General features: G+C 34.2%; 1 protein-coding gene across 1 annotated transcript; it reads right to left on the bottom strand.

Moving 5' to 3' along the window:
• Window positions 1–492: 492 nt before the first annotated feature.
• Window positions 493–1,056, bottom strand: LOC110632227 (uncharacterized). The gene has a single exon (XM_021780369.2). It carries the CDS (start codon window positions 1,054–1,056, stop codon window positions 493–495), a length of 564 nt encoding a protein of 187 aa, XP_021636061.2.
• Window positions 1,057–18,302: the final 17,246 nt, after the last annotated feature.

The raw sequence follows: 18,302 nt of genomic DNA, 5'->3' as shown, positions 1-18,302 counted from the left end.
ATGGATCAAACTTATGGGCCGAAATTCACTGCATTTTGAAGCCCCTGCAATTTTTGGAATTAGCACAAGAAAATATGAGGATATGCTAGAGGGTAGGGTAGCTAATTCATAAAAATCATAGATAAGCTTAAATAGATCATCCTTAATGATCAGCCAAGCTCTTTTGTAGAACAGAAAGTTTGCCCCATCAGGTCCCGGGGCTTTAGTGGCATCGCACTGCCAAACCGCTGCTTTTACCTCCGCTAAGGTGAAAGGTTCTTCAAGAGTGCAGGCCTCATGACTATTAAGCGTAGCATAATTTAAATGTGGCCTTCACAAGAGAATTGGAGGTGCTAACAAAATCTTGCTTCAAAGTGCCTGACAATTACCAATTAAATCAAAGATTTATTAGAGAGTTGTCCCATTATCACGTAATGTGTTGATCTTGTTTTTCTGCCATCTATTAGAGCATTGAATGTGGAAAATTTTCGTGTTTCTATCCCCCAATTTACACTATGAAATTCTCGACTTTTGTCTCCAGATGCATTCACTTCTTGAAGACGATGATCGCAGATTAGACCTTAGTTGCTGGACAATTTCAAGCTCAGACTCTGATAAGGCTCTGTTTTCGGCAACATTGTCCCATGCATCTATAGACCATCTCAAGGTAGAGATGGTGTGGTCAATATGTCCAAAGACATTTTTATTCCAGTCATTCAGCTTATGTCTTGGCAACTTCATTTTCACAGCTAATGAAGTATGAGATTGAGAAATTTCTGACCAAAAACCTTTAACAACTTTATTAAATTTGGGCCAGGACCACCAAATATCAACGAATCTGATTGGTTTGGGTCCCCAATTCGGCTCCTCTGCCGTGAAAACAATCGGTTTGTGGTCAGAGGGCCTTTTAGGGAGACCGATGAGTGACAACTGTGGAAATTTTTGAAACCAATGGCATGAGCCTAGTGCTTTGTCAATCCTTCTCATAGAGTTTCCACTCTTCCATGTGAAACATTTCCCAGTAAGATTAATTTCCACTAGATTCAAGTTATTAGCGAAGGAACAGAAGCTTCCCATACCCTGTCGTGAAACTTGACTGCTCTTTCTTTCACAGATACTTAGGACCTAGGTGAAGTCACCTATAAGGAGGATAGGCCTATAACTCTCTCGACATTTCTTCCCAGAGGAGTTGCTGATCACTTACGTCACATGGCCCATAAACAAAACACAAGGTAGTTGCAAAGTCGCATGCCACAAAGGAACCATGTAACATAATCCATCGACTGAAAGTAGCACAGGACAAAACATGGAAGGTATCAGTGTTCCAAATCGCCAAAATGTCACCAGAAAGCCCTTTAGACTTGACGATAATCCAATCTGAATTTCTCATCCCCCATATCCTTCTTATCAGTGAGAACATTGCTTCTTCACATTTGCTTTCAACAATAGATACAATATCAGCCGTGTACTTTGAGATCAAACTTTTGACATGTGCCTTTTTAGAGGGGCCGCCATTACCTCTGCAGTTCCCCGAGATACAATAGAACATGATGCAAGAAATAATTCACAAAAATTGGTGGTAGTAGTGTAGATGGCCACAAACAAGAGCAAAGTAGTAAACGAAAAACACAATGTAGAGCATAAAACTAAAAACAAATCACCATACTTGCTACGAAAATCAAATGCAAAAAATAGTAGAAATAAGATGATGACTAAGGAGAAGAGGACTTAACCTCTGCTGTTGCATAATGAGAGATCATTAGAAATGTGACCTGTAAAGTACTGAATAAGTTCCTGTTCACCACCTCCACTAAACACCAGACCAAGTTCTTTTCCAGTTTGAAAAGTGAGTGCTGCCTCCTTGCTTGGAGAGTTGTGCAGTAATGGTTGTCCAGGTTGTGTGTTACTAGTAGAATGGTTACGAAGGAGGAGATTCCTCCTTTAAAGTCACTATCCGTTGCAAGTAAGAGTTCCTATTTGAGCTTTTCTGGGATTTGAAATTGCCTTTTAGAGCCAACTTTGGGTATAAGTCCCAAAGGTATACCATGGGCCTTCTGTTTCTTCCTTGTCTAAGGGGGTGTTTGGTTTACCTGTTCGGTGCAGTTGATAGCTAATAGACACCCAAACAGGTAAATTGTGGTGTTTGGCAAGCTTAAAAAAATAGAGCTGATGGCTGATGGGCAACTGATATGATACCATCAGCTGCAGTTTGTATCAGCTCTATTTTTAGAGCTGTTTCTCATCAATCGGTGATCCGATCGATTTTATTTTTTATTTTGACCATATTATCCTTTTTTATTTAACTTGAAAATAAATATTATTAATATTTTTATTTTTTTACTTGTAATTTTAACATTTTAATTAACGTATTTTAACTTTGTTAAAATATTTTTTATTAATAATATAAAATATAAAATATTTATTTATATCCAAAAACTTAAAATTAATTATAAATTTTTCTATTAATAATAATAATTATTTTATTATTTTATCTCTATTTTTAAAATTATTTAATTATCTTAAAAAAATAATTATTTTCTTATTTCAATAATAAAATAAATGATATAATATAAAAGATTAATAATTATATATTTATTTAAATAATATAATATATTAATTTAATAATTATATATTTAATTTAATAATAAAATAAATAATATAATGTAATAAATTTATAATTTTATATTTATTTAAATAATAAAATAAATTATATGATATATACCCTTATTAGTCATTTCACATATTAACAGCAATAGCTAAATATAATTTTATCAAACATTTAATATAAAGCACCATCGGCTATCGATTATCACTAACAAGAATACTATCACCATCACCATCATGTTATCAGTTGTGTTCAACAGTTAATCCAAAAAGGCCCTAAGTATTTTATTCACTTTGAACTGTGACAGGAGCAGGTTGCTGTCCAAACTAACTGGGCTTAGACCAAATTCAGTGGATGGAGGAGCAGGCTTCAATATGGACTCCTTCGGCCTATTTGATGAAGAAATGGCCTCACTAGATGTTTGTCTTAACGACTTCTCTTGACCGCCAGAAGCTGGGGTGCATGTATTTTTAAATTCCCCAATGTTTAAAGAGGAGGATAGCTCTTGACACTCTGGACGACAACAAATCATTGCCAATTCATGAATTGTCCGGTTCATGTTCTGCTGGGGCGATGTGCCCAAGGTGGCTAAATCATTATTAGCATTTGGGACCGCTTCCGATGAAGCATCGTTTGAAGGCGGGCGGCTCAATAGCTTATGCACGCCATACGTTCAATGGTTCCTACATCATAATCATCACTCGCAGGATTTAATGATGTTACAGGTGGATCTGCATCATTTCCCACGCCATCCCTGACAGCTATACGTTCAATGGTCCCTACATCATAATCATCAATCGCAGGATTTAATGTTGTTACAGGTGGATCTGCATCATTTCCCACGCCATCCCTGACAGCTTCAACATCTGGAGCGTCTTGCTCTCTCTGATCTAATGCAACAAATGTCTGGCTGAAATCATCCGCGTTATTGTCCACATCAGCATCACCATTTGGAACCTCCACGTCATCGTCTTCTCTGTTTGATGGTTCTACCTCTGCATGGGATGAGGAACCAGTGGCATTATAGCTTGTGGATGGAGTATCTACACGTTTGTTTAGAGTAAAATACTTGACAAGCTCGAAACATGGTTCCTCGGTTGCTCTTATGATGTAACGGACATTATCAATGTCCATTGCCACTAGCTTGTTCATATGCTCTTGGTACTCTGTGGATAGAAGGATTCGGGCATGGTCTAATCTGGCCTTTTTTTGAGTCATATCATCTATTGATAAGAATTTCCCAATGAGGCCTGCTACCCATTCGAAAAAATGTCTAGACTAGACCATAAGCGGGATGCCTTGCAATCTCAGCCAAAAAAGTCTATTTTGCGGTGTGTGGACTGCTTGCCAAGGTTTGATATCAAAAAACCACTGGTTTAGCCAGTTTTGATTTTCCTCTAGTTAGCCTTTCATCATCTCCACCGATTCAAAAGTTGAGAGTGCTCTATCGGCCCCAACTGCGGTGACATTAATATGGTAAACACCTTGGGCTAGGATGTGATCCTGTAAGTTTGTAGTTGAATGAACACTCTGTAAGGTAACAACAGCTGAGCGACAGAGCCATTCTTTGTTTTCGTCTATTATCTCTTTAGGGGCACTGTAAACTCCACTCACAAAGGGACTGTTAGCTTTTGACTGCCCAGGGCAGATGTCAAATGATTCCCGCTCTACTTCCCGTTCTCTATTCTTCTTGGTAGCGCAGATTTTTCTGCTTCCCCTACTGGATTCCTTGCTTGAGTATGGTTTGTTGGGTGTGCTGCGATTGTAATTCGTGGTTTTATTGGAGATCTGTTGGGCATCTGAGCTTTGTTCCCTCTACGGTCTTGCTTGCCTTGTCTAGACTGTTGAGCTTTCCGCGATAAAGAAGCCCTCATTTTGAAAGTTCCAATCTAAAGGTTATTGAAAGTATTTAGAGTGCTTTGGACTTGAGCTGCTGGTGGGATTCTAATGAAGCCATAACGACGACCTCTTCTGTTAAGCTTCTTGGGGATATAGATATCTGAAATGTTGTAGAATTTTGTGAAGGAATTCCAAAATGCATTAGCACTCCAGTCAGGCGCGAAGTTTTCAATGTAGAGAGATGTTGGACTGTCTTTTCACAGATTAAAGGGTTCAGGTGGTGTTTGGCGGTTATTGGATTGCTGGTGGTGGTGGTTTTGCGGTGACTGGGGTGGTCTGAGTTGCGGAGGCTCGAGAGCCATTTTTTCTCTATATTTCAATGGTTTTGTTGTGATGCTTAAAGAGGCAGAAGCAGCTCAACTCTCTAGTAACAAAACAATAGTATTAATTAATTAAATTTATGTTATTTTTTCTTGCATTATCTTCTTCTTCATTAATTATTTGATGATAATCATCCTCTCGTTTGAATGATATCAGAACATCCAAATTAATGTTGCATCTTAGAATTGCGATGGAGAAATTCCAGCTGCTTCTTTCTGGCTCAACGCAAAGTTTGGTAAAGAGAAATTGTAGGAACCCTTGATTCTGGTGTACCTTATTAGTTTACTTTGTATCACTAAGATTTTCTTCTTTGATTTATTTATTAACCCTCTCTTTTTCATCAATACAATTCAAATCTCATTAGCATTTGAATAAAAATGCAGATTTTAATTAACATTCTCCTTTCTAATTAAATAAGAAAAACTGTAAACCAACCAGTTTTAATTTAATAGTATTGAAATCTTCTTCAAAATTGTAATGTCTCAAATTTTAATATCAATTATATTAAAAAGAAAATTATACCTTCATTCTCTTTACGGCTAGCTATATTGTATACAAAAATATGAAATAGAGTGATTATATAATTTAGTAATGGATTCCATCCAAATGGAAAGGCTATTACCAAACAAAAGATGGAGTTGGAAGGAAATTAATTAAAATAGCATATTCATATCCAAAAATAAACCCATAGTACACTTATAGCCCATAGATGCCATTCGCGGAAGAAAAGTTTATTATAGTTAGAGGATCATTCGGTTAGTTCGATTTTAAATTTATTGAATTAAAATTAAAAGCAACAAAAAAATTTTAATTTTACATAAATTACCAATCGAAACTAAAATGAATTTAGAGAAAAACCGAATCAAATTGAACCAATTTAATTTGGTTCAATTTGATTTGAAGCTGCTAATTTGAGAAAAATGCCAAAACGCTATCATTGAATTCCCTTGCCTGCCTCACAATCATTAACTTCCCATTAGCCAAATTCACAGCAACAATTTCAATCAACAAACAATTTACTGATTCAATCAACTCATCTTTGAATCATTCGCATCAACATATTCAATCAATTAATTCTAGTATTCACAATAACAAATTCAACCAATGACAATTTATAGATTTGAAAAAATTTCAATCAATCAAAAAATCAATGGAAAGAGAGATGATGGCACACCGAATTCACCAAATTAATTCCAGGATTCGTAACAACAAATTCAACCAATTACAATTTGCAGATTTGAAATTTGAAAAAAGAAAAGAAAAGGTGATTGCAAGTATTTACATGCAATTTAGCAACGAATTTTTTTTATTCAATCACTGAATTCCAGAGAGAAAAATTCCACCAATCTTTCAAAAGCCCAACTTTCAAAAAAAAAATGTACAATTTCCTTTCACAAGTTAGTAACGGAATAAAATATCTAACAAAAAAATTCAAAATCCATTACTAATCAAAGAAAAATCTCTGCAATTTAACAACGGAATGAAAAATCCATTGTTAATTTACCAATAGAATCAAAATTCGTTGCTAATCGAAGAAAAGTCTTCACAATTAGCAATGGAATTAAAAATCTATTGCTAATTTACCAACAGAATCAAAATATGTTGATTAGTAATAGATTACAAATCCTTAATAATTGAAAAAATATCCATAATTTAGCAATGAAATTAAAAAGGCCTAATCATAGTAAAAAATCCAAACCTTTTCGGTATTTTGCATTTCCTTTTAATGATTGAAGAAATTGTATCCAAAATTGAAATTGAATTTGGGATAAGTGTGCTTCTGCAGATGTGGCGTGCCATGTGATAATTTTTTATTATTAAAAGTAGAGCCCACATGCCACATCAATTTTTTTTTAAAAAAAAAAAAAAACCTTTTCTCTATCTCTCTTTGCATATAAACAAAACAGAACATCTTTGTTCTTGGAATGGCTCTTCTCAATGTCTTTCTTAACTAATTTGCAAATGGTATTTTGCTTTGGCTCCTCTCTTGGTTTCAAGGCTATAAATTTTGGGGTTGGTCATTTAACAATAACTTTTTGGATAGGGAAAGAACAAGCCTTGGCTTCTCCTATGACAGTAGAAATTTGCACTTTTGGTCTTTCTTCGTTATTCATTTGAAATCCCTGAAACGCTAGCCTTTTCTTGGGTTTCTTCAACTAGACTACTTGCTTTACCATCTTATTGTGAAAGCTTTTTCACTTCTTCTTCAAGCTTTTTCACTGCATCAACTGCTTCACAAAGCCTTCTCATAAATTGCTTCTTCTTCAACTTTTGCCTTTGTAAGAGTTTCTGCACGAGATTTTCTTCTTCCATATGCAAGAATGACACTAAATGTAATTTTATAAGATTAAAAAGTGCTTAGTTCATGCAATGCATGAAGTTTCAATTTAATGATAAAAAGATCTCAGAACCACAAATTTACCTAAATAACTCATCCACAGTCCTTAAGGGTGCTAATGGATTAGTAAAAAGATCCACCACCTAATTTAGAATAGAAGCATAAATCAGTCACAATTTTTTAATGTCATTTAGAAACTAGTAAATTTTTCATGTTTTTTAGAAACTAGCAATGGGTATCCATAGAAATCAAGTTGGTCTGTTACGGTATAACATGTTATTCCTATAAAATAAACACAATCAAAATTAAATGTACCTTATTTCTGTCATATTGTTGTATTTGAGAAAACATTGGCCACTATGGTTGCTATCTGAGACTTTACCACCTAATAAACATAATTCAAAGCATAATGAAGGATAAGGGACACAAAAAAGAGGAGAAAAAAAAAAGAACTAATTTACAGAAATGGAAATAGTTGCATATATTACGTTACAATAATGCATCATATTTTTGGGAGCAAAGCTGTTCTGTGTTTGTTTATTGTGTTATGCCAATGTAGAGAGAGAGAGAGAGAGAGAGAAAGAGAGAGAGAGAGAAAGAGAGAGATAGAGAGAGATTTTTAAAAAAATTTTAAGTCATGTGGCATGTGGACTCTATATTTAATAATAAAAAATGCCACATCAGCAGGAGCACACCTTCCCCAATTTCAATTTCAATTTCAATTTGGGATACAATTTCTTCGATCATTAAAATTTTAGAGAGTCGTCCCCATTTTTAGAGACGATTATCGTCTCCTAACATGGGGACTAGAATCGTTCCCATGTTAAGGGAACAATAATTGTCTCCATATTGGGGGGACAACTATTGTCACCTAATATGGGGACTAGAGTCGTCCCCATTTTTAGGGACAATTATCGTCCCCTAACATAGGGACTATAATCATCCCATATTAAAGGACAATAGTTTTCTCTATTTTTGGAGACAATTATCATCACCTAACACAAAGACTAAAGTCGTTTCCATGTTATAGGAACAATAGTCATCCCCACTGTATAAGGGACAATTATCGTCCCTAATTTATAAGGATGAAAATATTTCAAGAAGTTATGCAAGGGCGCTGACTCTGCATAGATTAGGTATACAGGCATTCCAATTTTAGTGGAAGTCCGCACTATTTGTTTACATCCATTAGCTTGTAAGGGATTCAATGCAGACTTTGATAGGGATCAAATGGTTGTTCATGTACCTTTATCATTGGAGGCTTAAGCAGAGGCTCATTTACTTAGGGATTACTGTCGTCCCCACATATCATATTATAGGGGACAACTAGATTTAATTGTCCCTAAATTGAATGTTAATTTAATATATTAGGCATGAATGCTGTCTTTAATGTTAATCGATGAAGGATAATTCTTGTTGTCAAATATAAATGTAAATATTATATTAAATTTATTTTAATTTACTATATATTTGTTATTGAGGCAAAAGTAATCATCTGCACAATCACAGTTATTATTAAAAGTAGTTGCTTGTAATTGAATAAAAAGTAATAATAAACATTCACATATTTAACAAGCTAAATATTTATTAGTGAGATATTTTAAAAGATTGCAATTATCAAAAAATACTATCGAAAAAGAAATATTCTCATATGATAAACAGGACGACACAATGCATCTACACTAATTACCAAAGAGAGTAGTATACATTAGATGTTTACAACTTAAGTGCCTTCACATAAAATATAGTCATAATGGTCTACGAACACAAAGACTATTACTCTTGCAGAAGCTTTCTGCATGCCAATGAAAAAAATGGATAATACATTTCCTTGCCAAATTCTAACAATTCACTCATCTCCTGAAAATTTGAAATGCAAGATTCAGAGCACAAGTAAATGCCCATAGATTGTCTACATTATTTGTTATGCTATCTAACCATGGGGCACATTAGGTGTCAGTACAAGCATTATGAAAAACCTCATATAATTAACATTGCAAATAAGTAAAAGCGAAAAAATTAAATAAATTAATATAATGAAAACAAAGAAGAAGAGAAGTAGGCCTAGCCTTTCTCTAGCAGTTTAAAGTATAGTAGAGTTCTCATTAGAACCTCACCAACTCTGATCTAGTTAGTCCTTGCTCATTGGAAAATATAATCTTATCATGTCTTATCTCTTCACCTCCCTTTGTTTCTTCCTTCTGCCCCATTCTCTTCCTTTTTTTTTTTTTATATGCCACTAGACATTCAAAATAAAAGAGATGTGATAATAAATAGATGACAATGAGGAGTGAAGGTGAATGGATGATAGAGAGAGAAGAGAGAAAGTAGAGAAAATTGGAGGAAAAGATGAAAGAGGCAAAAGTGAAAAGTGGGAATAAAATAGAAAATTTAGGGATTTTATTATGCAAATTCAATGTTAAAAATTAATTGTTTTGATTGCTTAAATATTAATTGTTTTGTTTTTATAGAAATATAATAATAGGAACAAAACTTTTGCAAAAAAAAAAAAGAAAGATATTTTAGCTTCAATGTTAATTGACTATTTGTAATTGATTATAAATTAATTTTAAATATTAAACTTTGCAATATTTCTTTACTAAAAATTTTAAGGTAAATTTCAAAGATAGATTATAACCATTGCATTTTGTTTTCTCTTATTAAAAAAAATTAAGAATAATAATTTTAAAATATTTTAGTCAATATAATATTATAAGAATATCTTTTATTATTTTAATATATAAATTTATATAATTTTTTTTCTTTTTTCAAATTCTCTCTTTCAATAAATAATAAGATGTGAATATTTTCCAAAAAAGATATTTCCTATCACATTTATTTTTTTATTAATATTTAAAACTTTCCTAAAATCTCTTTCCTTGATTCTTGTTTGATGTAGGATAAAATAGTCTCCTTCCTTGATTAGGTCTTTTCAAATAGATGGGTTTCCAAATAAGGATAGTCCTTTTTTTTTCATTGTTTCATTATATAATAGGTAAGATGTTAGAAACGGGGTTTGCTAAATGGGAAAATATTTATAACATTTATATCTATTCTGTCACGACCCAACCTATGGGCCGGACTGGCACTAGAATTTGAGCCGGTATAAAGCCCCCCAAGGCTTGTAGTAAGCCTTACTGTTCCCAAATCCATTACCAGGCCCACAATTTAGGCCCAACATGCATATAAAATAATTTAAATTAAACTATTATAATTTTATTCGAGCCAACTTAACCCAATAATTATCAGAATCTCAAATTAGGGGAGCCCAACTCAATCTTATTACATCATTTATGAACTATTTAAAAATTATAAAAAATTTTCATTTATTAATACAAAAACTTAAATTTATACAGTCCTTGACAAGAGTAATGCTGCTACTAGTACATGTAGAGTTCTAAATTACAAATTTAGATAATAATAATAATATTAAGTAATTGTTGATAACCTGCGAGGAAAGAAACAGGTTATTTTGGAAAAGGTCTCCTCCTGTAGCCTGGAAAAAATAGGGTGAACAGGAGTAAGCATTCGACTCAGAGAGTAAAATACCAATTTTAAATACAATTTCTATAGCTATCTAAAGCTAATGCATCCTAAAGAGTGGAATGCAACACTATCATAATTTTTATACAAATCACATCATAACAGTAAAAAGTTAAATTTGGAGCACTCACGCACCCATATAATATTCAAACAGTATATATATGAGAGCGGATCCCCTGTACAGCTCTCTTAATCCAATCTCTACCAGCGAGTATCTCTCAAGCCTGACTTTTGCTTGATAAACCAAATGCGGGGGCCAGCGAGATCATCTCGAGCTGTGTCTACTTTGACTTATCCATAAAGGACCAAGTCAGTGAGTGTCTCTCGAGTGACATCTACCCGTCCTATCCATATCCAATACCACACACCACACATACGCACGCTGCTCCAAATTACCATAAATAACATTCATCGCACTTTATCAATTAAGAATGCAATATAAAATGTGCATAGTATTTAACTACATAGATACATATTTATAAGTGATGCATGGGCATGCCTGAACATATAATAATATTGAAATTATAATTAAAATTAATATTTTACTTACAGTACACCAGAAACGACTGTAGAGGTTGGGTAAAGGAAGATAGTTAACCCTGATCACCTACATAATTTTATTGTGGATTTATTAGTGCTAATTCAAATAAAAATAAATTTAAATAGGCAAACATATCCTAATTTATGCCGAAAATTCGACAAAGTTTTCTCTGTACCTAGGACTTACCCAACCTGCAAAAAGATTTAAAGAATACTTCTAAATCTCAATTTCCACAATCACATCTCATTAACGTCATATAGCCCCTCCTGGGCCCTCCAACACAGTCAATACTCACAATCTTAAAAATTATATTTTAACCCTTGAAATTAACTTTTTTGCAAAAACTACTCAAACGAGCTCTAAAAATTCTAAAATTTTGTCCTGTAGTCCTTAGTAATATTACAAGGCTATTGCAAAAGAAATTTCAATTTTCTAATAACCCCCGAATATTTTATGAATTTTTATTCAAGACTATTACTCAATTCCATAAATTTCCGATAACTAAAATGTTCCTAATTCAACCCAAATCAACATCCACATATTTAACTCTCTATTCTCAAGTTTCAACAAATCATATAAAATTTAAATACCATAAATTCAGATGATCTCATATGCTCAGATACTAAAAATCTAACTAAAACTCATATATATTTTTTAAAAATATTCCACAATCACTTAAAAATTCAACAAATATCATAGAACATCTCCAAATAATTTTACTTTCATCATATATTTTTCTTATAATTTTTCTCTAATTTTTTGTCCTAGAAACACTGCATTTAAGCACCACAGACTAAGAAATAATGAAAATAATCTTATCCAAAGCTTATCTGCGTCTCAAAAATTCTAAAAATTTATGAGAAAGCGTCTAGAAGTTGAATCATCCCCAAAGCTCGCTGGAACCACCGCGCTTAGTGGCCGGTCGCGGTCGTCGGCAACATCTGCCAGAACTGGTCACACCAAAATATTCCTCTCCTCCTCCTGAGTCTATAGGTGGTCTTAGATCGTCGATCCAATAGTCGGATTGTCGAAAATCTCGTCGCAAAGTCAAAAAAGTCGATTTTTCTCTCTCCTTGCCAGCGCCGGAAACAGCTACCAATTCCAGCGAGGCTGGTCTCATCTGAAAGAGCTCTCTATTAGGTGTCCATAGTGAAGGAACGGAAGCGTGAAAAACACAAGTTTATACCATTGAATTCAAAAATTTTCACCTAGGGTCACATGCATCATGCAAGATTTATTTTTATCTATTTGATTTCAATGATAAACAACAAATTAAAACTATTTTAATATGTTTTTTGATCTGTATTTGCCATTTAAGATTTTAAAATTAATCAGATTAATTTTAGAACCCTAGATTAAATCAAGAACGATTACACTAACCTCTTGATGCACGGCAGCGTGTCTGCGCCTTTGAGATTCGTCTTCAGGACACCAGATGTTGTCCCTTTAGCTTGTCCACACCAAGAACACCTATGGCAGCCCTTGAACAGCTTCTAAAGCTTTTTCTATTAATTAGAAATTCAAGTTCTGCCTTTTAAGAGATTAGAGATGTAAACAGGACACTAGAAACAATTTCTAGTGTTCTTAATTCAAGAGATTGACGGCTAATCTCTTTGAATTGATGAGAGATGAAGAAGAATAGATGAAAAGCCTCAAAGTGGCATGACAAAGGAGAGGAGTGGCTGCTGGTTGCTTTTCTTTTCATAACAACACTTAAATAGCTAGGTTAACACATTAAACCCTTGCCACATGTCACCCTTTGATTAGCTCTAGGTTTAAGTGACCCAATCACATTGTGCCAAGTGTCAAACCTATATTTAATCTTGATTTTAATCATCTTACATGATTAAAAAATATTTGGCAAGTTTATGTGTAATCCCATATGTCACCATCTCATTATGCCACGTGTCACACTGTGAAATGACCAAAATGCCCCTGTGTCTTAATTTTGAGTTCTTAACCCAAAATAATTATTTTTCTTCTTCTAATCAATTTATATCAAATATAAATTAATTAATTAATCTCTATTAATTAATTTCTCATTAATTAAATTCATATTTAAACACTTTAAATATAAATTTAACTTATACTATACATCCAATAATCTAGATTTGGTTTCAAGTCATGCTAGGGACTTTGCAATTTAATTGCAAACCAAACCTATTTAATTAATCAATTAAACTCTTTAATTAATTAATTAAATCATATTTAAATAGGTGATAACTTCTGTATGTGTGTGACTTACTAGGCTCATCACTAATTGGCAATGAGACATGATATCAACTCTTAATATCATCAGAACTCTTTCTTACCATAAATGATTTCTCTAAATCATTTTATGAATCTCATAGACCATGGTTAACACCTAGCATAGCATGCCATGGCCACCCAATTAGTAATAAGGTTTACCTTAAATGAACATATAATCATATGTTACCATGCACTAGAATCTCTCATTACAAAATCCCAACTCAAGTTGAGTCATGGTTTATGTCAAACTCCATTTGCTATGAATATTATGTTCTCTTTTAATTCCAATTCTTGATTAAAAGATTTTCTCATCGTAAACTCTTTTCGAATAAATCTATCTGTCTCCGGCCAGAACTTAAAACATCAAGAACAATTAAATGAACATAGGATTTTATCTCTATTTACTTAGAGGAACAGATTCCATCTTGATCAACACCTACCTCCATATATAACTAGTAGGAGCCAACACATGCCCATATACCCATACATAGTACAAGTATGAAAGCGAGATCAAACTCAAACTACCTATATACAAGATAACTGTGCTATCTCAGGTCTAAAGATTATATGCACTGATATGATTTATGACAAAACATTGACAAGAGTAAACTCCATGTGCTTGTCATAAGTGTCACTGGGTCGGCCTACTTATCATTTATAAGTGCCTATCATGTTTGTTATATGGCATGAGACTCACCATTCCATCTTATTTATATCTCATATAAATAACTTGGGAACAAACATGAATACAATCTTTCTGGATAAGTCATGTCCTTATTATGAAGTATCCTCGATTGTGAACCTATTTATGATACTTTGTGCTAGAAATATTGTCACTCATATTCTTAACAACTTAAGAATAATATTTCTAACAAAATATCAATGGACCTTTTCTATTACACATAAATATATTATGTAAACGAAAAAGTGAAAATGCCTTTTATTAATAAAAATATGTACAAGATACATACTAAATGATATGCTCTAGGGCATACTACTAACAATCTCCCACTAGCACTAGAGCCATTCATTAAAATATCTTAGACCTATCTTCTCAAGATGTTAGTCTAACTGAGCTTGTGACAAAGGCTTAGTGAATGGATTAGCTGGATTTTTCAGCTGATGTTATTTTTCTGCATGGCTATATCGCCTTGCCCAACTATATCTCTGATAATGTGGTAGTGCCTTTCTATGTGTTTGGATTTCTGGGGAGACCTTGGTTCCTTAGCCTGTATGACTGCTCCATTATTGTCACAGTGTAGTGGAACTTCTGACTCAATGGAAGGAACTACTGTAAGTTCTGTCACGAACTTCTTTATCTAAACAGCTTCCTTTGCAGCATCTGATGCAAAGAATATACTCACCTGTAGTGGAATCTGCAGTCGTGCTCTGTTTGGAACTCTTCCAACTGACTGCACCTCCATTACAAATGAACACATATCCAGAGGTAGACTTTCTATCATCAATATCTGATTGGAAATCGGAATCAGTATAACCATCCAATTGCAAATCTCCACCTCCATAAATCAAGAATAAATCCTTAGTTCTTCTCAAGTACTTAAGGATATTCTTGACAGCTATCCAGTGTTCCAAACCTGGATTGGATTGATACCTGCTAGTCAAACTAATAGCATATGCGATATCCGGCCTAGTACACAACATTGCATACATTAAACTTCCAATAACCGAAGCATATGGAATCTTGGCCATCTTATCTCTTTCTTCAGGTGTCTTTGGAGACATCTCTTTAGAAAAGTGGATACCATGTCTCACTGGTAACAATTCTCTCTTGGAATTAAGCATGTTAAACCTCTTTAACACCTTTTCCAAGTATAGACTTTGGGATAAACTAATTATTCTTTTCGCTCTATCTCTATAGATGCGAATCCCAAGAATATAGGTTGCGTCCCCTAAGTCTTTCATGGAGAATGTATTTGACAATCATACCTTTATAGTCGTCAACATACCTGTGTCATTACCCATCAACAGTATGTCATCCACATATAAGACAAGGAAAGTGATAGCACTGTCACTAACCTTCTTATATACACATGGCTCATCCTCATTTTTGATAAAACCAAAGGATTTAATGGCTTCATCAAAACGGATGTTCCAACTCCTCGAAGCTTGTTTCAACCCATAAATGGATCGCTTTAGCTTGCATACCTTGGAACCATCTTGGGATTTAAAACCCCTAGGTTGTTCCATGAAAATGTTTTCTTCAATGTATCCATTGAGAAAAGCTGTTTTGACATCCATCTGTCAAATCTCATAATCATAGTATGCAACTATTGCTAATAAAATCCTAATTGATTTAAGCATGGCAACAGGCGAGAAAGTCTCCTCATAGTCGATTCCTTGCCTTTGGCGAAACCCTTTCGCTACTAGCCTTGCCTTATAGGTCTCTACCTTTCCATCAGAACCAATTTTCTTCTTGAAAACCCATTTGTTCCCTATAGGTACAATACCTTCAGGTGGGTCAACAAGATCCCAAACTTGATTCTTATACATGGAATCAATCTCAGATTTCATAGCATCAATCCATTTTGAAGAGTCTATATCTGATATAGCTTCTTCATAGGTAAGTGGATCATCTCCATGATCTACTTCTTCATGAGTAGACAACTCTTGTTCTTCTTCATGAAGAAAACCATATCCCACTGGTGGGTGAGATACCCTGGTTGTTCTACGAGGAACAGCTGTAGATATTTCATCAAAGGGTATAGGTTGACTAGATGGATCTATATCCATCTGATCTGTTGGTTAGTCAGAATTCTCCAATTCTAACTCTATTTGCCTTCCTTTGCCTCCTTCTTGAACAAACTGTTGTTCAAGAAATGTGGCATCTCTACTTATCACAACCTTTTGTGGAGTAGGCAAATAAAAATAATATCCAAAACTATCTTTTGGATATCCAACAAATTGACCTTTTTCTGATCTGGTCTCCAATTTATCAGTGTTCAGCTTTTTGGTATAAGCTGGACAACCCCAAATCTTAACATGCTTAAGACTTGGTTTTCTTCCATGCCATATCTCATAAGGTGTGGAAGAAACTAATTTTGATGGAATCTTATTCAGAATATACAAAGCTGATTCTAATGCAAATCCCCAAAAGAAGATTGGCATATCAGTATAGCTCATCATACTACGTACCATATCCAATAGGGTACAATTTCTCCTTTCAGATACACCATTCAGCTGTGGCGTTCCTGGAGGAGTCAACTGAGAAACAATGCTATGCTCTCTCAAGTATTCATCAAATTCAGTACTCAAATATTCACCTCCACGATCTGATCGAAGAGCTTTAATACTCTTTCCTATTTGATTTTCAACTTCAGATTTAAATTCTTTGAACTTTTCAAAAGATTCATGTTTGTATTTCATCAAATACAAATACCCAAACCTTGATTTATCATCAGTAAAGGTAATAAAATAATGAAAACCCCCTCTAGCCATTTCTTTAAATGGACCACATACATCACTATGTATTAGCTCCAAAATATTTTCAGCTCTTAGCCCTTGTCCAATAAAGGGTGATCTATTCATTTTGCCCTGAAGGCAAGATTCACAAGTTGGAGTAGGCTCAGAGCCCAATGAGGATAGAATCCCCATTTTCTCCAGTTTTGCAATCCTATCTTCTGCAACATGACATAACCTTAAGTGCCAAATATATTTTGAACTTGAGTTGGTTTTCACCATGGCATTGCATTCTTTTAGATCACTTGCATTCAATTTGTGTTTGTCATTATTTTCCAAATAATAAAGACCATCATTCATATAACCCGAACCAACATATTTATTTCCAAAATAAATATTGCAAACATCATTTGTGAACTGAAATTCATAGCCATTTCTAGTCAAACTAGATATAGAAATGATGTTCTTAAAAGTATCAGGTACATATAAAATATTATCTAAACACAAAATATGTCCAAATATATAAAAAGATTTAGATCCTATGGCTAAAGCTTCAACAGTTGAGCCATTGCCAATCCGGACTCTAATATCTTGAGAACGCAAGCTGCTACTATTTGCTAGCTCCTGCATATTATTAGAAATGTGAGAACTGGCACCAGTATCTAAAACCCAAGCTGTAGATGAACTATGAGTATCATCAGAATCTAAATAACAAGATATGGACATACCTTCCGAAGGTGTATCCTTCTTGTCCTTCAGAGAAGCAAGATACTCTGGGCAATTCCTTTTCTAGTGCCCATCCTTTTGGCAGTGGAAACACTTTTCTTTGCCTCCATCAGCATTAGTTTTCCTTTTCTATTTAGCTATTTTCTTGGAAGGACCAGGAATCTGAGATTTCTTTTTCTTATTGCCTTTCTTCTTGTTGGACTTTCCAGCAGAAGAAGATGCAACCAAAGCTACCTCTTTTCCTTTATTGCCTAGCATATTCTTTTGGACAATAACCAGCATGTTGAGTAAACCAGCTAAGGTGCATTCCTGTTTAGTCATATGGAAATTTGTCACAAAATTCCCAAAAGACTCAGGAAGGGACTGAAGGATCAAATCCGTTTGTAGTTGGAAATCCATGTTGAAGTCAAGATGTTCCAACTGCTCAATCAGCCGAATCATCTTGTGGACATGATCCCCAACATTCTGTCCCTCAGACATCCTCATACGGAATAGCTGTCTAGATATCTCATACCTAGCATTCCTGCTGTGCTCACCATATAACTCTTGTAGGTGAAGGAGGATCTCACTCGCACTCTGCATATTCTCATGTTGCTTCTGTAACTCATTACTCATGGAAGCAAGCATGTAACACTTAGCTCTCATATCATGCTCCTTCCACTTGTCCAAAGTTTCATGTTCCT

Source organism: Hevea brasiliensis, chromosome 15 (assembly GCF_030052815.1).
Source record: "Hevea brasiliensis isolate MT/VB/25A 57/8 chromosome 15, ASM3005281v1, whole genome shotgun sequence".
Classification (NCBI taxonomy): Eukaryota; Viridiplantae; Streptophyta; class Magnoliopsida; order Malpighiales; family Euphorbiaceae; genus Hevea; species Hevea brasiliensis.
The sequence above is the reverse complement of the archived record's forward strand: the minus strand, read 5'-3'. Positions and strand labels throughout refer to the sequence as shown.

What these genes read in the sequence shown, in the direction of transcription:
- LOC110632227 (XM_021780369.2), bottom strand. Translation starts at nt 1,056, where the DNA reads ATGGGAAGCTTCTGTTCCTTCGCTAATAACTTGAATCTAGTGGAAATT.